The 21,692-nt window shown below is 38.1% G+C and overlaps 1 protein-coding gene across 6 annotated transcripts in view; it reads left to right on the top strand.

The window, feature by feature from the left end:
* evi5a (ecotropic viral integration site 5a) overlaps positions 1-21,692 on the top strand; it is a 251,136-nt gene that overhangs the window by 182,665 nt on the left and 46,779 nt on the right. For all 6 annotated transcript variants that reach the window (XM_051932791.1, XM_051932794.1, XM_051932792.1 and 3 more), the window contains 2 exons: positions 1,668-1,814; positions 2,332-2,427. In XM_051932791.1, the coding sequence (XP_051788751.1) occupies positions 1,668-1,814; positions 2,332-2,427 (243 nt within the window). The remainder of the gene's footprint in view (positions 1-1,667; positions 1,815-2,331; positions 2,428-21,692) is intronic.

Genomic DNA, 21,692 nt, shown 5'->3' with positions numbered 1-21,692 from the left:
CAGTGTGGTACTCTTTGCTCTAATGCATAGCTATGAATAAGTGACCGCTACATACTCTCCAGAAGTTTACCTCACAACGTCTAGATTGTGATGTATAGTAACAAACAGGAAGAAAGAATGTGTTAGCTAGCTGCTTATTAGCTATGTAGAGTTGCAAGGTATCTTTTAAAGGTACATGTTATGATACCAGACCTTTAAGGGTGATGCCTGATATGTTCAAGTGATGGCTTCCTTAGTTTGCTGTTAGACTCTTGGCAAGCTTTATAGGGAAAACCATGACTCTTTCTGGTTTGAGAGTTTAGGCAATGAAGTTTCCATTTTGAAGTAATATTGCTTCTTAGACTTTCCAGACTAGACTCGGAAAGAAAAGGGTTCAGCTTGTTTTAGGCACTTTTTCATGTTCAACTGGAATGCAGGTGGTGGAATGGGCGTACTACTGCATTACTGTTAAAGGAGAGTTTTTTGTTTTTTTTTTATTTCTTCAAGTGATAGGTTTTTTGGTTTTTTTGTTTTTTTTCTAAATTTAAAAAATGCTTTATCTGTTTTTGCAGTTTACAATGAGGCTTTAGGGTACACGGGTCAATTGGTGATGGAAAAAGCCTTAAAACTTACCAAATTATATTCATTTTTCAGTCCAGAAATGTTATTGAGTATTGATATCCACATTATAAGAATGAAAAAAAGCAAAAAAATCAAAAGGAGACTGTGCAGTCTACTACCCCATTAGTCCTACTGTGCAGCAGTGTGACCACCTTCAGAGCCAGTGGGAAGAGTGGGTTCACCTCAAAAATTTTTCAAGCACCTGTTATTGACATTGAATGTTAATTGCCAGATCTGAATTACTGTCTTAGTTCTATAGATAATTAGACAATAATGACCGCAGAAAGTCCACACAATTCTTTCATTAAATGGAAGATTTTTTTTTTCTTCACATAGATATTGTGAGCCTGCACTGGATTGATGAAGCATGCATATGGCTTCAGAGAAAGAGAGAATTTTAAGCAGGTACATAGCCAGGGCTTGAAGTGGGACATTTTTCTGTTTCTGCATTGTAGTGTCTGCTGTAAATGGTTGCAGCACCTCGCTGTCGGACAGCAAATGCTTCACCCTCTGGCCTGGCCGTCAATATAATACACTTCTAACAGCATACTGAAAACTCATTCGGGGACCCTAACGCCCACTAGATTAAGTAATTGAGTAAAAATTTAAACCTATCATGATGAGGACCAAAGAAAAAAGGAGCAATTTTACTGTTAGTTTCCACTTTAAGCGCTGCATGTAGCATATAAATAAAGTGACATGAATGAACAGATATTATAGGCATCATGTCTGATAATCCATGCATGGTTGTGGTACAGAGCCTATCCTATGGACCCATGCACACTAAAATAAAAAGCAGGAACAGATAAGGTTTTTTTTTTTTAATTTATTTAAAAAAAAATCAAGTGGAAAATTAATATATACTATGATTGTGTAAAAAATAAGTCAAATAACTTTTACTTGAAAAATGCCAAAGTTATATTTTAAATCTGCTCTCTTAACAAGCCTTGTGTGCCACTGAAATCCTATCAAATGGGACAGTATCCATTTTGTCCTACAAACACTTTTGTTTAAACATCCACACTGAACCTTCTGCTCATCTCTTTCATATTTTATGAAATTTGCAGAATCAGATCAACAGCAATCATCTGCGGAGGGCTGAACAGGAGATTAGCAGTCTGCAGGAAAAAACGAAATACCTCACGGCCCAAAACAAAGGTTTGCTTGCTCAAGTTAATGAAGGCAAGCGCAAGCAAGCAGAGGTTGAATGCAAGGTAAACAAAATTATGAACATCTCGATAAGTAACTTTTATTTATTTCACACATTTAAATAATAATTTATTTAGATTGTACTAGCAAAGGTTATGGTTGTAAACAGCGCTTTGTACCTGTTTGATAATATATTCATTTAATTTGTAAGCTTGTGAATAATTGTTGTCCATGCTGGTTTAATTTGTGATATGTTCAGGCTACAAAAAATAAAAAGGGGTGAGAGTATGAAATCTTAAAACAAAGACTCCTTAAATGACTTGACATCACTGTGTTTTGACTGTTGGCAGGACAGTGTAATATTGATTAAACAGTTTCAGGTTTAAGTTAAACTAAAATAATAAGATGAATTTTTTGAAGAGAGTATTTTCACCTGAATAGGTTTATTTTGTTCTCCACAAGCCACACATTGTTTTTTATTTTTTTTTACACATGCGATATGCTGCAAAAGAATAATACTTTTCATCCTGAAAAACTATTATTTAATGTTGCTTTCCACAATGAAAATTTTTTTTTTTGCAGTATAAAGAGGACGTAATGGCAGTAAGACTTCGAGAAGCAGAAAGTATTGCCATGTTGGCTGAACTTCGACAGCAGATAGCAGAGCTGGAAATTCAGGTAGAATTTTGGCCACTGTTTTCTTGTACTGTTTAATTTGTAGTAGGTTACACTTAAATTCTCTTGTCTAACAGTCTTTACAGTGTTACAAGGAAGGATGCGTATCATTTATGTGGTGGCACCCAAGGAAGATACCTTATCTTTTATGAATAATTATCAGGTTCTTTATAACCTTCCTGCAATATTATCTCTTGATTCTAAAAATATTTTATGACTGTTTTTTATATATATATATATATAATATACAGTATAATATCCTCTTTAATAAAATCCCTGTGTGTCTTCTGGTGAAGTGCGCATGCGCGGGGCACGGTGCGATGCTTCAAAGGCTGCCTGACGTGTCACACGACAGAGAGGGCGGGACCTATAAAATATCACGCGGCCGATCCAATCTGATTTTGGTAAATGAGGTAAGACCTAAAACATAACACACGAAAAATCCAATCGGGTACTGAGACGCGGAGACCAGCTTCCCCAAAGAGGTGGGATTAGTATTTGTTGCTGTGCAAGTGTTCACTCTGAGGATGTCAGATTTGCGATTTACAAACTTGGCCCAGTGTGTTTTCCTAAATATACGAATTTTCATGATATTACAATAGGATGACTTTTAAAAGTAGATTTATTTTCGCGCACATAAAATCTGTTGCTGGGGAGACGCCATACATACAGTAATCAGCTGCACGGCAGCACAGATTAAAATACTTGCTGGAGAGACGTATTACTGTGAGAGAAAATGAAAGGCACACAATACAGTGACGCATATTACAGCCACATACAAGCCAGTATTACTGTAACAGAAAATAGACGGTCCTTTGCCATTTAATATAGACTGTTCCTACTAATGTTTATGCACTACTATTCTAGCGGCCGTTATTATAACGGCCTTAATGTCTATCTATATATATATATATATATATATATATATATATATATATATATATATATATAATGTATGTATGTATGTGTGTATATATCTATACTAGCTTTGCCATTCATGTGGAAAATAGAAAAGTCTTCTCATCAATAGTAAAAATTGGCTTCCCTTAAAGTGTTTTTTTTTTCCTTCTGTTTGCAGAAATTTAAAATGAAATCTTAATGAAGCAGCAGTGTTTTAAAATGGGCCAATGAAACTGTACCCATCGAATACAGAAAAAAATACTAGTGTGAGATAAGAATGTAATTTTTAGGGAAATCTGAAGTGTAAAGATATTCATCTGATTGGTTTCAGTCTTGATAAAGAAAAATACTTTTTCTTAAGTAGATGGCAGCAACTGATTATGTCACTAACATGCTGAAGCGGTGCATTTTAATCTTAAAAAAATGCAACAGTAAGCTTGTCTACTGACTCTTATAAAGAATTGTGATGAAATAGGACTCTGCATTATTTATTATTTTTTTAAAAGCTGACACTTTTATCCCGAGTGACTTACAAAGGGTGCTTGTACGGTTACTTGCATGTTTCTTCAAGTTGAGTCCCAGCAGGAGCCATATGTAGGCTTAGGATGAGGACTACTGTTAAGTTGCTTTTATTATAAATGGTTGATTTTTAATGAATGTTGACATGAGTCACAGTGACTCTAGTTCTTTTTTTTTTTTTTTTTGTTGGAAACGTATTTTAGAATTGCATGTTATTCTGCAATATAGTTAATCTTGTATTTTCAACATGCAGTAATAAACAATTGGCCTTAAAATTGTTACTTTTTAAACCTAAAAGGAGCATACCCATTCTCCTTTTAAAACTATTTTGTTTGGTGTACTAGGATCTTTTAATATTTTTCCCCCATTACATGGTACTATTTTCCCCACTGTTTGGGATGTGGGCAGTGGTGCATTTGTGCCATTCATACCTCATAGAATTTTGCATTTAGACTCTACTTTGGTAGAGTTATTTCACTGTCTGCATATTTTAAAATGCTTTTATGGTTCCTTAATATATTTTACCTCCACCTTGATCTTTCTTTTATTGCTGAAATATTAAATGAATCTCTCTGCCTCATGTTTTGCATTGTCAGCAGTATTTCTCTCCAGCTGCCTAGTAGGAAAATATATATATTATTAGCCAACCTGCGGCGTAGCATACACCGCATAATCAGGCCACTTTTTTAATGATTTTTAAGCACAGGGAAAAAATTAACATTTGAAAAATCCGTAATTTAATAAACCACCAAGAAAAGTAACATTGTAACAATGCATGGTACGAACCAACATACAATTGTCCGTGACTGAAAGCTGGAGGACTGACGTCGCGACTTCTCCTCCTGCTCGGGCTCGTAGGGCGTGGAGGACGGAACGGGAGGAGAGGGGAAGGACGCCCATTCTGCCCCCTCCGTCATGCTAGTCTGCTGATTTCTCGTTCAGTATGCACTGCCTGCTCATGTGCCTACCCCCAACTCGTCACCTGAGTTGTTTTCGTCTTTGCACAGTCTACATGCATCTGTGAGTCACGTTGACTGTTCATCTTCCAAACAGCGCCTCATTCAGTTTTGTCTCTGGTACAGTCCAAATACACCTCTGCGCCATGTAGACTTTTCATTGTTCTTTGTGGTTCTGGCTGCTTTTCTATATATAATCCACCAAGTCACCCGACCATGGAAGTAGCGAGGGGGTGGGGGTGTACAAAGGGCATGGACGTAATCAGTGCGAGCGTATGACCCGCACTTTCTGGGAATTCCTCGTTCGTGGGGAACAAATGCAAGCCCCGGTTTCCAGCACGAATGGGGTTCAACGGCTTACCCACGCCTCTCTGCGCCGGGTAGACACATGTCGATCCATTCAGTGTAGCACGCGTGCAGTTACCTGATGCAGGAATCTGTATAACATTGAAAGAAGTGTTGTTTCCATGAAATACATTTGAAGCGGTGGCAATGGAAGGCAAATGAACAGTGAACGTGGCTCACAGCTGGATTGACGCTGTGTTTTGTTTCACTCGACCATGGTAGTAGCATTGGGTGGGGTGAACAAAGGGCAGGGACGTAATCAGTGCGAGTGTATGACCCGCACTTACTGGGAATTCCTCGTTCATTGGGAACAATTGCAAGCCCCGGTTCCCAGCACGAATGGGGTTCAACGGCTTACCCACGCCTCTCTGCGCCGAGTAGACACACGTTGATCCATTCAGTGTAGCGCGCGTGCAGTTACCTGATGCAGGAATCTGTATAACATTGAAAGAAATGTTGTTTCCATGAAATACATTTGAAGCGGTGGCATGAGGACCATCTAAGAAGACGCATGTTTGTCTCTGATGCAAATTGCTGTATGTAGCATGTAAAACAGTTTGCGATGGTGCACGCGGTCGTGCGTCGTAACCGAAAAGTCAACATGACTCAGAGGTGCATGTGGACTGTAGCTCAAACGAACATAAATGACGGCGTGTTTTCTGAGGCGTCGCGTCCGAGTTGATGGGCGTGGCTGTCTTGCGTGCTTTCCATGGGTGGCTACTTGTCGATGGCTTAGTGAATTATATATATATAGATATATAGATGTATATTATATGTATATTATGTGAGAAGAATTGATTGATGTTAATCACTAAGTTAATTATCAGTTTTGCCTTTGGCAATGCCAGTGATTAATTAAATAATTTGGTAAGGCTCCCACTTTTGTTCCTTGCCTTTCTCTGTAGGAAGGATTTCAGCCCATTAGAGTACTATCGAGGTTACTGAAGCATGCTTGTTTTAAGAAACAGAATAATACAATTTATTGGTAAATGCAAAGATAATTTTTTCCTTTATTCCTTTAAAAATATTTTACACTAAGCTCCTGTATAGCCAGATATGTAGAAGTATTCACATAAAATACATACAAGCCTTTAAAAAAAAAAATACAGTTCTATGAAATGTTCCTAAGTTGCTTATCAAGCAGGCACAAGGCTAAAATGCTTAAGTTTTTTTTGTTTTTTTTAATCAAGCATTTTTTTAAGTGTCTTCCACCTCCTTGTGGAGCCCATGGCATTGCCATTTTGCTATACACAGTGGTATACAAAACTTTGGGCACCCTTGCTTAAAATGTCTTTTACTGTGAGTAGTTAAAGATGACACATTTCTTGAATATTTTAAGCAAGATTACATTTCTATTAAAATGAAAAGGGCCTGAAGCAAACGTTAGGGCACCGGACATGATCAGTGCTTAGTAACACCCGCTTTGGCAAGTAAAACAGCTTGTAAATGTCTTTTGTACCCAGCTAAGAGTCTCTTAATTCTTACTTGGGGTATTTTTGCACCTTCGCCCTTGTCTTGGGCCATCTTGCAAACACTGCTCTTTTCAGATCTATCCACAGGTTTTCAGTGATGTTTAGGTCAAAACCGTCAGCTTGCACCTCTTGAGGTATTCATTGTAGATTTTGAGGTATGTTTTGGATCATTATCTTGTTGTAGGACTCATCCTCTTTTTAACTTCAACATTTTTTTTACAGATGGTATGATGTTTGCTTCCAGAATTTCCTGGTATTTATTTGAATATATTCTTCCATCTACAAATGACATGTGTCACTGGCTGCAACACAAGCCCAGAGCATGATAGATCTACCCCCATGCTTAGTAATTCGAGAGATGATCTTTTCCTAGAATTCAGCACCCTTTTTTCTCCAAACATACCATTGCACATTGTGGTTAAAAAGTTCTAATTTGACTTTATCAGTCCACAAGATCTGTTTCCAAAATCCATCAGGCTTGTTTAGATGTTAATTTGCAAACTACAGGTGGTGAATTTTGTGGCTAGGATGCAGGAAAGGTTTTCTTCTGCTGACTCTTCCATGAAGGTCACATTTGTTCAGGTCTCACTGGAAAGCTGAACAGTGCAACACAACTCCAGAGTCTGCTAAATCTTCCTGAATGTTTTTTTCCAGGTAAATGGGGATTTTATTTGCCTTTCTAGCAATCTAATAAATAGTTCTTTCAGAAAGTTTTCTTGGTCTTCCAGACCTAAACTTGACGTCCAATGTTCTTGTTAACTGGCATTTCTTAATAAAATTACTAAGTGAGGAAACAGCTACCTGAAAACACTTTGCTATCTTCTGGTAGCCTTCTCCTGAGCATCAATTATTTTATTTTTCAGAGTGCCAGGCAGCAGCTTAGAGGTCCCCATGGTTGCTGATTGTTGGGACAAGTTTTGACAGAATTTGTACAGCTTTGAAATTTGCATCACCTGGGGTTTCCTAACAATGATTGTGAATAAGCCATAGTCCTAATGAGTTAGTTAAGGTCTGAGACCTTGGTAAATGTTATCTGAGACCTCAGATATCTTGGGTGGGCAAAAACGTTTGTATAATCGTACAAACGAAAAACAATACACAATTCTTGCATAAAATGCTGAAAACAACAACAACATCATTTATTTATATAACACATTTTCATACAAATAATGTAGCTCAAAGTGCTTTACATGATGAAGAAAAGAGGAAAAAAAAGACAAAGTAAGAATTAAAATAAGACAACACTAATTAACATAGAATAAAAGTAAGGTCCCATGGCCAGGGAGGACAGAAAAAACAAAAAAACTCCAGATGGCTGGAGAAAAAAAAAAATCTGCAGGGGTTCCAGACCATGAGACCGCCCAGCCCCTTCTGGGCATTCCACCTAACATAAATGAACAGTCCTCTTTGTATTTAGGGTTCTCATGGAAGGACTTGATAATGATGGTCATGTAGACTGAAAAGAAATATGTCATCTTTAACTTTGTCTTTTGGTGATCAATTCATCTTCTGTTAACTTAACTGTTCACAGTAACAAGACATTTTAAGACAAGGGTTCCCAAACATTTGCATGTTCACTGATCATGGGTTTGGTAAGTACAGGGTATTTGTGTTGTGTTTGTCCAGGCTTTCCTTGGATATATGGCAGCAGGTAAAACAAGAGTGCTGTATAAGCAGATCTTAATGGCAGCACTGATTGATGTTGGTAATGTTTTCGGCTGGAGTACCGTCCCTGTTTTTATTTAACCACTGACAGTTGTTTTGGACCTGCCATCACTTTTCTGTGCTGTATCAAGGTATAGAAAAGGTTACATTCTCAATGCTGCGCTTACCAAATATAACTCAAATGTTTGCTTGGTTGCTATTAATTTGTTTTGTTTTTTTCTCACTATCAAGTTTCAGGCTAGCTTTTCCAGCAGATCATCTAAATCTGTAGGTAGTTCTTACATGCCATTTGTTAATTCCTTTGGTAAATTTCAGGTCTGTTAGCCATGTCTATTCTTTCCATTCTATCCTGGGATAGACAGCTAACAGGTTTCTTCATGACAAAATCAGGAACAGGCAAGCAGAAACAATGGTGACATTACCCAGCCCTGCTGGATGCTAATGATAGTGTTGAAGTCAGCAATGCCTGAACCTTAATGGAGTTAGCTTTAGCTGAGGCAGAAATGTAAGTACCTAAGTACACTATAAAACACCTTCTTGAGATAAAGTTAATGAACAGTGGCCACCGAAACATAACTCAATTGTTTAATGAAAAATATGTTCAGTGCTGAAATCTGTGCTGCAGCCTGTTCTTCATGAAGAGTTACATCTATAGCATGGTGTCACCACCCAAGCAGCATGATGCAGAAATCTTTATCAGGGACAGACAGTAGTGCAAGGTCTCAGAAGCTCTGACAAGGATAGTTTCAGAATAAATCCTTGTCTCCATTTTTCTGAAACACAGTTGTTCTGGCAACAGCTCTTTTTTGTGATATTTATATGAACCCAAAAAAATACAAAAAGCACAACTCCTTTAAAGGTAAAAGGTTTATAAAATAAAAAAAAAAACTTCTCTCTGGTTATACCCAACACGAGGTCCTCCAGCTTTTTGTTCAACAATACCTTGATTGCTTTCCTGATTTCCTCCTCCCTCGGTGATATCACCAATAGTGATGATGAAGTCATCAGAGGGTTTTCTGTCTATTCTGGTTCTTGTTTTTCTTTTATCAATTTTTTTCCATTTCTGTCTTTGATTGGGGTGTGTTTGTTTGCTGCTTGTACCCCTCAGCTCTCTAACTATGTGGTACAGGGTGTTTGTTGTTTCAGGTTGCTTCATCCTGTGTCTTCAATTTTTCCTCTAACTGTTTTCTCTCTCTCTCTCTATCTCACTTTTGTCAGGTCAGCAACTTCTCATTACCAATTGGTTCCTTGTCTTTATCCAATCATTTCCTTAGTACACTGTGTTGCTGCTTGTTTGAATAGTGTCTGTAGTTTGTCATCTTTCCTGACATGCTGTAACAGTTGAAAATGGTTTTTGAATGCTACTTGGTACTGGCCAACAGTAGTAGCATCTTTTTTTGTTTCTCTGTCACACATAGTTAGCTTTGTGTTTACTATTTTGCCCTTTTAGTTGCAATTTCAGCATAGCACTGAGGAAATGATGGTGAGACCTAATACTGGCTCCTCTGTAGACTCTTGACATTCTGCAAAACTTATCTTCACCTCTGAATGATGCAGATATAATCAATTTTAACTGTTACTTGCACACATTTCATTTGGTTCCTGCTGCTGTTTCTGTAGCAATATGATTTGTTTTATGAAGTTGGTTTGCTGTCCACACACCCAACCCTCCTCCTCGTCTTTCACCTGGGCTTTGGACCTGCAATGGTCGAGGTTTTAAAGCACTGAGCAGAATTTTATTTTGGACTAAACATAGGGAGCAGCTCATTTCATTACCGTTGTAGACTAGCCATAGGTACTGAGATGGTCACCTGCTTTGAAACTTGTCTTGATTTTTTTATCTTTGTTACACTGAAACCGCCTGTGTGGAGTTTCCCCTGGTTACTTCAGTTTTCCTCACACATCCCAGTGCAGTTTTATCTATTGACTATAATGTGGACCCATATGAGTAAGCATGGGAATGTGCAAGCATGGCACACCATCCAGAGTTGTTTTTTGTTCCATGCCCGTTGCAGCAGGGAAAGATTCCACAATAAACCACTAATATTAGCCCACAAATTCAGGTTCCAGATTATCTGATCGCCCTTTGTATATTTACACACGTGTGTCTGTGTGTATAAATAGGTATAAACACACACTACCAATGCACCAGTAGTATTTAATGAACACTGTAGGCTGATACAAAGTACTGAGGAAGTACTTTTATTAGAAAGAATCAAATATATATGAGAACAAGAAAATTTTTTAAATGCCCTAGTGAGTCAAACTTCCATTTTTTTTAAGCAAGAATATTAATAAATCTGTAAGAAGTTTTTATATTTAAGTAACAATAGATTAAAACTTTTTAACAAACTGGAATTTACATAAAAAATAGAGCTTACTGTATAATTAGCCTAATTCTAATAAATATGTAGCTTAAGTGAGCTTTTAAATGTTAGCAGGTTCTTTTGAAAAAATAACATTTCAGCTCTTTTACAGATCAGTCTGTTTCTTATCTACAGCTGTTGTTGCTGCACTCAAAATCTTTTCACTGATCACAGTTGTACATAGTGCTGACAGAAGGTTTTGTACTAAAGTAGACGTGGAAGCGATTCAGAATTTATTGCTTGACCAATAGTGGGGGACACTGTCTGTCTGATCTTGGTACAGTGGTTATAGAAAAGAGTCTCCCCCTTTGAAATATTCCCATTCTTTTTTGCTTTACAGCCTTAAATAAAAACACAAACAAAAAATATTTCTTTCCAGCTTTACTTACTCAATGAAACCTATAACATCCAAGTGAAAGATATCACAGCTACAGTTCAGAAAAAGTATAGAAAATCAAAAACAAGACATACTGAGATTAATAAAGAATCATCCCCCAATGTCAATATTTTGTTGAACCACCTTTTGCTTTACTCTATCAGCTTTGCACATTTAGATTGAGCAATATTTGCCCACTCTTCTTTACAGAACTGTTCAAGTTCGGTTAAATTGGATGGTGAGCGTTGGTGGACTGCTATCTTCAAATTTTTCAACAGATTTTCAATGAGATTTAGGTCTGGGCTCTGACTGGGCCACACGAGGACATTCACTTTTTTCCCCTTCAGCCACTGTGTGGTCAATTTTGCTGTGTGCTTCGGGTCGTTGTCGTGTTGAAAGGTGAACAGTCTGCCCATCTTCAACTTTCTGGCAGAGGGTAGCAGGTTTTCCTCAAGAATTTGATGGTATTTTGCCCCATCCACTTTTCCTTCTACCCTAATGAGAGCCCCAGGCCCTGCGGCAGAGAAACACCCCCACAACAGGATGCTGCCACCTCCATGCTTTACTATAGGTATGGCGTGTTCTGGATGACGAGCTGCACTTGATTTCCGTCAGGTGTACCGTTTGGTATTGAGGCCAAATAGTTTGATTTTGGTCTCATCTGACTATAAGACCTTTTTCCACTTGGCATCAGAATCTTCAAGGTGCCTTCTGGCAAAGCTCAAACGAGCCTTAATGTGGCCTTTATTGTGGAGTGCTTGTGAAATTGTTGTCACATGCACACAATGACCACTCTTTGCCGTAAAATCTTGTAACTCCTTCAAAATGGCCATTGGCCTCTTGGTAGCCTCTCTTACCAGTTTCCTCTTTGCTCTTCCATCCAGTTTGGAGGGACGGCCGGATCCAGGGAGGGTCCTAGTAGTACCAAACACTTGCCACTTCCTTATTATGGACTTTACTGTGCTCCTTGGGATTGATAAAGCCTTTGAGATTTTTTTGTATCCATCTCCTGCCTTATGTCTGTCCACAACTCTATCCCTAAGATCTTTTGAAAGTGGCTTGCCACCCGTAGTTAGTTGTTAGCTGTCAGTTGCACTTACCAAGCAAGGGAATGCCCCAGGAACAGCTGTTTTTATGCTTCACTAATCACACTGATTACAATTGATCACAGGTAGAAGCCAGTAACCATGGTCTGCAATTGAAATAGTGGTTAGTTACACCTGATTGAGTTTACAAATATTGTTTAGGAAGGGGGTGATCCTTTATTAATCTCAGTATTTCTTGTTTTTTATTTTTTAAAATTCTTCTGAGCTATGATATCTTTCACTTGGATGTTGCGGATTGCATTGAGTAAGTAAAGCTGGAAAAAATATTGGTTTGTGTGTTTTCATTTAAGGCTGTAAAGCAAAAATAATGGGAATATTTCGAAGGGTGTGATTCTTTTCTATACCCACTGTATATTAGGTTCAACTAGGAATGTCTACATTTCAGTTCAAGTTTGTTGTGCATAGAAGGATGAACTTTTTACTTGAATGTCTCCTCAGAATAGTGTCAGCTGTGCAGTGCCAACCAAAAACACACACTAACATGTACTTCTTTTTTCTTGTGGTGCATTTGCAAAGCATGACATGCTTATGACTCCTAAACTGTTGCTTAAAAAGTGCAACAAGTCCTTCACAAAAACAACAATCTCTGCCAGTGCAAAGTGACTAAAACAATGAGAGAATGTTCTGATATTTTATCCTACTTTATCAGATTTTTTTTTCTTGCAGTGAATTGGTACCAGTTGTGCTTTCATCAGTAATTTCTAACACATGAAGCCATTGAGAGCAGATTGTATATGATTGTATATGAATTGAGACACCAAGAGTCTGCACGTGCTTTACAAATTAAATAATTTAAGTTATATTGTTTTTATTATAGTTATATAAAATTCTTTAGGTACTTCTTAGTCATTATCATTATTACTAATGAGTATACAAGCTAAACTCTCAAACATGAATAGTATTATAGTATTGGGGTCATAAAAAGTTCTCTAGCATTTCAGTGTAACAGTTTGAAGTGATGGTGACTGTTGCTCCCCCCTCCTTTAAAAAGTAAGGGCCTATAAATTCTGCAACGGCACACCAAACTAACACAGTCACTGTGCAGGGGTTTCTGATGAAGTTCACCAGGGTTAGCTTCAGCCCAGTAACAAAAGTTTTGCTTATTTACACAACAATTCAAATGGAAATGTGCCTTGTTACTGCATGTGACGATGTTCTCTCAATGAACAGGTTGCAGAATGTTCATGCACAACTCTCTACGGCACTCGCAGTCTCTCTCGGTGAGTTCCTGCACTACCATCATTTTGTATGGATGGAAATTAAGGTCCTCATGCAAACTACTCCTCAAAGACGTGTTGGAAATTCCCAAGGCAGAAGCATATTTGCTCACTGAACATCTAGGAGACTGCAAAATTGATGCCCTTACAGCTTGGATGTTTTCAAGTGTTCGTACAGTCCGAGGACGGCCTTGAGATTTTCTGTTCAATTTTGTATCTGTCTGTCTAAATTTAGCCACCCTCTGAAGAATATGTATGCACTAGCTGTCCCCCGCGTCTCTGCCCGTGTAGTAGTGAAACAGAACAAACTTTAAAAATCAAGAAAATTTTTTTTAAAAATGTAATTTGTATTGAGAAGAATTTATATTGATAGCTTTTGTATCCGAGGACCTCCTTGATATACAATATTTTTGGTTTTGCTATCAGAGGTGAGAATGTAGCTGTGATCTTTGCCAAAAAAGTTAAAAGTTGGCAAGGTATCTCTGGCCAAGCGGAAGGTAGGTACACTTCAACGTCAAACATTGCCACTGTATCTGATTGTGTTGAGCTCTGACAGGAGAGTGTCCCCTGAGTGGGGAAAAGAGCATGTGGCAATGATATCTCTGCCAGTGAGCAGGTATCTTATAAAACACACGTAGCTGTGATCTCTCTCTCAAAGCATCAAATGTTACTCTTTAACAATCTCTAGATTAGATTATGATGTCTGCTGAACAAAAGGTATCGCTAGCTAAACGGAGGCAAGGTACACTTGAACATGTGGCGAGAGGTAGAGTGACTCGAACAAAGGCTTGCCCGTGAGTGAGGATGGCCCAGCCCGGCTCAATACTCCTGAAGTCCTGCCTCCCGCCCCCCTCGGCCCGCAGCCTGTCTCTTGGATTCACAGAAATAAATTGGTGCCGCAACTTAACTATGATACTTAGTGCAATGAGAGGACTTGCAAAATCAACCGGAATGTTCAAAAAATTATAGAGAAAATCTTTTTTTTTTTTTTGTACGGTCCATAATTTTAAACAAAGGAAATATATTCAAAGGTAGGGTTCTGTGACATAGTTAAACAGCTAGACAAATCAAACCTGTCTTTTTTTTTTTTTGTTTCCTTTTTTTATTGTATTAGCTTTTGTAATCCGACAGACATGCAGTTTTGATACATTATGACTGACTGTTGTATTGCTTTTTAGAACATTACAAAATATTGATGAGAAGAGGTCATTCTTCCCAACAAAGTTCACCAATCCTGTCCACCTAATTCCTCCAACATAACATCAAGTTGACTTTATATTGTCCCTAAGGACCTACTGTCTACCACACGGGCGTCTGTGTTTCTCTGAGTAAAGAAAAATAATTTTATTTTTATTTGACATGTACCTTTAGTTTTCTAATTGTGTCCCTGTCTTCTTGTTGAACTCATTTTCAAGTAACAGCCCAGATCCATTGTACTAATTCCCTTCATATTTTTGAAAACTTCATTCATGTCACTTCTTAATCCCTGTTTGCTTAAACTGAAAAGGCTCAGCTCTTTTAATCTTTCCTTATAGCTCAAACCTCTCAATCTCAGTCCTTTCTGAATCAGCCTAGTTGCTCTTCTCTGGAGTTTCTGTAGTGCTGATATGTCTTTTTTGTAGCTGAAGACCAAAACTGAACACAATACTCCAGGTGAGGCCTCACCAGTGCATTATAAAGCTTAATTGTAACCTCATTTGACTTGTAGTTGGCACATGTGGAACTGTATATATGTAACCTAACATTCTCTTAGCTGTCTTAATGGCTTCTGAGCACTGTCTGGGTGTAGACCATGAGGAGTCTACTATGGCTCCTGGGTTGTTCTCATAAGAGGCACTTTCAAGTTTCAGACCTCCCATTTTGTATTCATATTTAACATTTTTACTTAACTACATGTAATTACTTACATTTATTTGTCATCTGTATTCTGTTCAAGTCCGTGGTTGTAGATTGCCTGCCATTTAACCTTGTTTGATATCATGTGCAACCTTTATTTATACTCTTCTCCAAATCAGTCAGACATTTTCCAACCCGCTTTATCCTAACACAGGGTCATGGGGGTCTGCTGGAGTCAATTCCAACCAGCACAGGGTGCAAGGCAGGAACAAATCCCAGGCAGGGTGCCAGCCCACTGCAGGGCACACACACACACACCAAGCAAACACTAGGGACTATTTAGGATCACCAATGCACCTAACCTGCATGTCTTTGGACTGTGGGAGGAAACAGGAGCACCTGGGGGAAATCCATGCAGACATGGGGAGAACATGCAAACTCCACGCAGGGAGGACCCGGGAAGCGAACCCAGGTCTCCTTACTGCGAGGCAGCAGCGGTACCACTGCACCACCTGTGCTCCAAATCATTTATGTATTAATAAACAGCTCTAACCACTGAGGGGACACCGCTTTTAACATCACCTTATTCTGACAGAGTTCGTCATTCCATAGTCATTCCATAATGCTTTGCTTCCTGTGTTTGAGCAAATTTTTCAACCTTCTACACACAATGGGCTAAGTTCCCACTTCTTTTATATTGATGCCAAGCCTTTCATGTGGGACCTTATCAATAGCTTTTAACCCTTTAAATCTATTACCACAGAAAGCAAACATTAAGATGATTTACATTCTCATCAAAGATAGTGGAAAATAATTGTCATTGATCTGAATTTTCTTTTTGTCATGCGAGTGAAATAACTTTTTGTCATTTGGTACAGTGAATTAATCCCCGAGGAAAACTTTCTTTTTGTGGTTTCAATATTGGAGCTGCTCTTTAGCTGTATCCACCAACAACTAATTTATTACTTATAGGTTTACCTACACTGATTAAAAGCCTTTATTCAGTTTTACTTGCTAAATAAAAACTGTTTTTAAAAAGTCTCAAAATATTTGGTGTCAAAATTGGATTAACTCAGGCTAACATAGTGATGCAGACTGCAACACAATTACCATAATATATACACACACACATACAGTATACAGTGGAGCCTCGGTTCACGACCATAATTCGTTCCAATCCTCTGGTCATAAACCGATTTGGTCGTGAACCGAAGCAATATCCCCCATAGGATTGTATGTAAATACAATTAATCCGTTCCAGACCTTATGAACTGTATTTAAATATTTTTTTAAAGCTTTTTAAGCACAAATATACAGTGGAACCTCTAGATACGAGTTTAATTCGTTCCAGCACTGAGCTTGTATAGCGAATTTCTCGTATCTAGAACAAACGGCCCCATTGAAAATAATGGAAATCCAGTTAATCCGTTCCGCATCCCAAATATATTAACATAAAAATCAATTTTCCTAACAAATAACACTGATAAATTATATATACTGTAGTCTACCTTTAATAAATAACACTGGTAAATAATATAACTGATTATTAAAAGAATCAAAACAGGTGTCCAAAGTGCAGTAGAGCATTCAATAAATCTTTAAATAAATAATCCTTAAAACAGTTGTGAAGTGGAGGTTTAAAATACACAAGAATAACAATCCTTTAACACGAGGTTAAAACGTCAAAAGGATGCCGTCTTTAAAAAACAGATGACAATCCCCGGTGCTTGTTCTCTGTTAGCGTCTCACCTGCGGGCTCTGCAACAGGCGAGACACTCTTAATGCAGCTGACCTTCTCTACACCGTCCTGCTTCAGCTGTTTGGCTCACCTGTTCAGCTCACTGTTCAGCTACACGCGAGCCTGCACTCGCTCGCTCTCCCGCACCGACTTCTTACTGCTGCGGATTCCTGCCTCCTCCTGCAACCTCCGTTCTCTCTCCTCTCCTCTTTCTTTTCTTTTACTTCTTCTCCCCCTTAACCGGCTCGCGCTTCTCTATATATGCGGGGAAGACATGGCAGCTGCAGCCCATCAGCCACAGGACAAATCATGGATGTGGGCAGTTTCCCACCTGTGCACTTAGGTGAGAAACGCAGACACCGCAGATTGCCCTGCGGCTCGCTACTGCTACCACGTCCCCTCGCTAAGCCGCGAGCTATACCCACAGCCTGGCTCGTGGCTCGTTACGCGAGCCAGTGTTCGTATTTAGATCTGAATTTTTCGCTCATATTTTCCTCGTATTTTGAATTTCTCGTATACAGAGGTGATCGTATCTCGAGGTTCCGCTGTAGTTAATTACACCATAGAATGCACAGTGTAATAGTAAACTAATGTAAAAACATTGAATAACACTGACACAAACACCCAGGCTCCCTGCTCAGCTCCACACGCAGGCTCTCTCTCTCTCTCTCTCTCTCTCTCTCTCAGCAGCAGCACGCGAGCCCCCCTCTCCTCTCAGCTGCACGCACAGGCTCACGCTCTCTTTCTCTCAGCAGCACGTGAGCCCCCCCAACCTCTCTCTGTAACAATGCAGCAGTTCGCGCTATAGCCTTACAATCCGATTGCTGTATAAACACCTTTTAAATGAGTTTTAAGCACAGGGAAAAAATGAACATTTGAAAAAAGAGAAAAGTAACTTAATTGCAACACTTCTCATAATTAAGTCTCAATAATTCTCACCACTCTTCACTTGCTTAGAAGCCATGGTTAACTGCAAAAGCACACGAAATACTGTAGAGCACAAAGAGTTCACAGGTAAAGCACGCACGTCTGACTGAGAACAATGAACAGGGAGAGGCTGAACACGTGCTTAAATACAGTAATCGGCGCGTACGATCCAGAAGGGCAATGAAATAGAGCACAAAGACTTCACAGCGAAAGCATGCACGCACGGAGAACAATGCAACACGTGCGGCGCACAAACCGAAAGGGAAACTGGCTTGTTCGTATACCGAGTGTGTGGTCCTGAACCGAGGCAAAAGTTTGGCAAACTTTTTGGTCGTAAACCGAGTTGTACGTGTACTGAGACATTCGTGAACCTAGGTTCCACTATATATATATATATATATATATATATATATATATATATATATATATATATATAACAAAAAAATATAATATATACAGTACTGTGCAAAAGTTTTAGGCAGGTGTGAAAAAAAATGCTATAAACAAAAAATGCTTTCAAAAATGGAAGGTTTAATCATTTATTTTCATCAATCAACAAAATGCAGTGAATGAACAAAAGAGAAATCTCTTTTCTGTGGGGGCCATACTATCACTTCCAGGACTTCTTGTTCTTCTTTACGCTGAAGATAGTTCTTAATGACTTTGGCTGTATGTTTGGGGTCATTTCCCTGCTGCAGAATAAATTTGGGGCCAATCATGCGCCTCCCTGATGGTATTGCATGATGGATAAGTATCTGCCTGTATTTCTCAGCATAGAGAATACCATTAATCCTGACCAAATCTACAACTCCATTTGCAAAAATGTAGCCCCAAACGTTCAAGGAACCTCCACCATGCTTCACTGTTGCCTGCAGACACTCATTATTGTACCGCTCTCCAGCCCTTCGACAAACAAACTGCCTTCTGCTACGGCCAAATATTTCAAATTTTGACTCATCAGTCCAGAGCACCTGCTGCCATTTTTCTGCACCCCAGTTCCTATGCTTTTATGCGTACTTGAGTCGCTTGGCCTTGTTTCCACGTCGGAGGTATGGCTTTTTGGCTGCAACTCTTCCATGAAGACCACTTCTGGCCAGACTTCTCCGGACAGTAGATGGGTGTACCTGGGTCCCACTGGTTTCTGCCAGTTCTGAGCTGATGGCACTGCTGGACATCTTCCAATTTCAAAGGGTAATAAGCTTGATGTGTCTTTCATCTGCTGCACGAAGTTTCCTTGGCCGACCACTGCGTCTACGATCCTCAACGTTGCCCGTTTCTTTGTGCTTCTTCAAAAGAGCTTGAACAGCACATCTTGAAACCCCAGTCTGCTTTGAAATCTTTGTCTGGGAGAGACCTTGCTGATGCAGTATAACTACCTTGTGTCTTGTTGCTGTGCTCAATCTTGCCATGACATGAAACTGTCTTCCACAACCTCACCTTGGCAGCAGAGTTTGACTGTTCCTCACCCAGTTTTAAGCCTCTTACGCAGCTGTTTCTGTTTCAGTTAATGACTGTGTTTCAACCTACGTGTGACATTGATGATCATTAGCACCTGTTTGGTAGAATTGGTTGATCATACACCTGACTAGAATCCTACAAAATCCCTGACTTTGTGCAAGTGGACAAATAAGAATTGATGCTGGTTTGAAGGCAAAAGGTAGTAACACCAAATATTGATTTGATTTAGATTTTTCTTTTGTTCGCTCACTTTGCATTTTGTAAATTGATAACAATAAACAATCATTATTTATATTTCTAAAAGCATTCTTTGTTTACAGCATTTTTTCACACCTGCCTAAAACTTTTGCACAGTACTGTATATATAATTATGTATATATGTATGTATATATGTGTATATGTATGTATATATGTGTATATGTATGTATATATTGATGTATATGTATATGTATATAAGACTTTGTTCAGTGGCTGCTTAGTGTAAGTTCCCTGATAAAGCTAATATAAGGTTGTGCTGTTTTACTTAATAATATAGGTTTACTATTGAAATGAGATTTGTCTGTCAATTCACTACTTTAAATCTTAGCAACATTAGTAAGTATTCTCTAGGCAAGGCTTGCCAATTAAACAACTTTCTGTAGAAAATGCCTCTGATGGAATCTGCTGAACAATGACTGTCACGTTCTCAGTAAGCTCTTCTATAGCTTTAGGACTCCTGTCATCTGAAATCCATCTATTATGAGACCTTATCATTGTTAAAATTGAAATGATGCCTAAAAATAAATGATTATTTAAGATTAGCTATTAGTATATCCATCCACCCATCCATTTTCTAGCCCATTTATACAGGCAGTGCTCATCCTGATGGCTGTATCTGTTACAATTTTACTGAATAGGTTGCACCCACAGTACTTTTCCATACTTCGTTCTTAATCCGATTTTACCATCAGTCTTATCTTTTCTACATTTAGGTTTTTTATACATCTCCCAGTGATTCATTGTTTAGATGTGATGTATTTCATTAAATGATGGTATTCTTTGTGTTTGTACTTTTATGTGACCTTTGATATATAAAATTAAAATTGGTGATTTAAGTGCTGAAAGAAATAGTTAAGATTTGTTCTTTTTGATGAATGTCAGAGTAGAAGCAGAGACCTGTTGGGGTTTGGGGATGGTGGTGGTGTGGGGCTTGAGAGAGAAATTCAGCTCAGCATACTTTTTCTACAGGCCTTTTTAATTGGAAATTTTTTTTCTTGAAATGTTCAGGTTCGTTTGACTAAACATATGATTCTCTGTTGAGTTATAAGGAATTAGTTTTATGCATTCTAAAAAAAATCTGCAGCAATTCATTGGCAATCACAGTCAAAATACTTAGAAAAACAGCAAAATATTAAATATATACTTTCTTAAAGATAATTTCAACTGCAGCTCTATGGAAAAAAATTGTCCCTTCAGTTAGGCAGAGCTGCCTGGCAGTGTGATATCACAATGCAGGTCCTGACATTTTGAAGTAAATGTGCAGCTACTTTATCACATTTTTTTTTTTTATTTATTTATTTATTTATTTATGAGCTTCTGTAAAATTTTTATTTCCCCTTATGGAAAAATGAAGTTTTATCTATCTAAGTGTGGAGTGATGAGTGGACTCGGTGAAGTAATATACAATTTAGTTAACTTCAGATTTATAGCCAGATTTAGAGAAAAGTCAAGCAAAATGACACCTTTTATTGGCTGACTAAAAAGATTACAATATGCAAGCTTTCGTGGCAACTCAATTTTGCTTGACTTTTTTCTACATTCATAATGGCTAACATAGTACAACAGCCTAGTACTATAGCCAGATTTAAAAATTATTTTGCTTGCCATTCAATAACAAGTAGTCTTCCCTGAGACCACTAGGTGGGAGCAGTGCACCCCGGGATATTCTCGTATTATATTTGAATTGAAATCCTTCCATCAACTGTTTTTGTTCCTTAAGCTTCCATGTAAAGACTTCTGTTTTACTTTTAGACAGATAAGTGCATATGCACCTTATGGTTTTAGACCATAGATTACCTAAAATATACTATCATTCATTTAATTTGACTTTGTAATATTAGAATGCTGAATAAATTGTACAACTTTTAAAAATTTTTTAGCTTTTAAATAATATGAAATTAACATTCTCAGTATTTAAACAAGTTAATTAAATAATTATATTTTAAGAAATACTAATTAAACATATACTGTATTTATGTAACAAATATCATCCTCTTTAGTCTGGCTCATACAATTCTTTTTTTGTTAATGTATGTGTGTATATGTTTATATATAATATATATATATATATATAAAAAACATTGTAGTTGATTGTTCGACTGGGGATTTCAAAGGAAGCCTGTAAAGTG

The sequence above is a fragment of the Erpetoichthys calabaricus genome, chromosome 10, assembly GCF_900747795.2.
Source record: "Erpetoichthys calabaricus chromosome 10, fErpCal1.3, whole genome shotgun sequence".
Classification (NCBI taxonomy): domain Eukaryota; kingdom Metazoa; phylum Chordata; class Cladistia; order Polypteriformes; family Polypteridae; genus Erpetoichthys; species Erpetoichthys calabaricus.
Note: the sequence above shows the minus strand (reverse complement) of the source record. Positions and strands in the feature narration are given on the sequence as shown.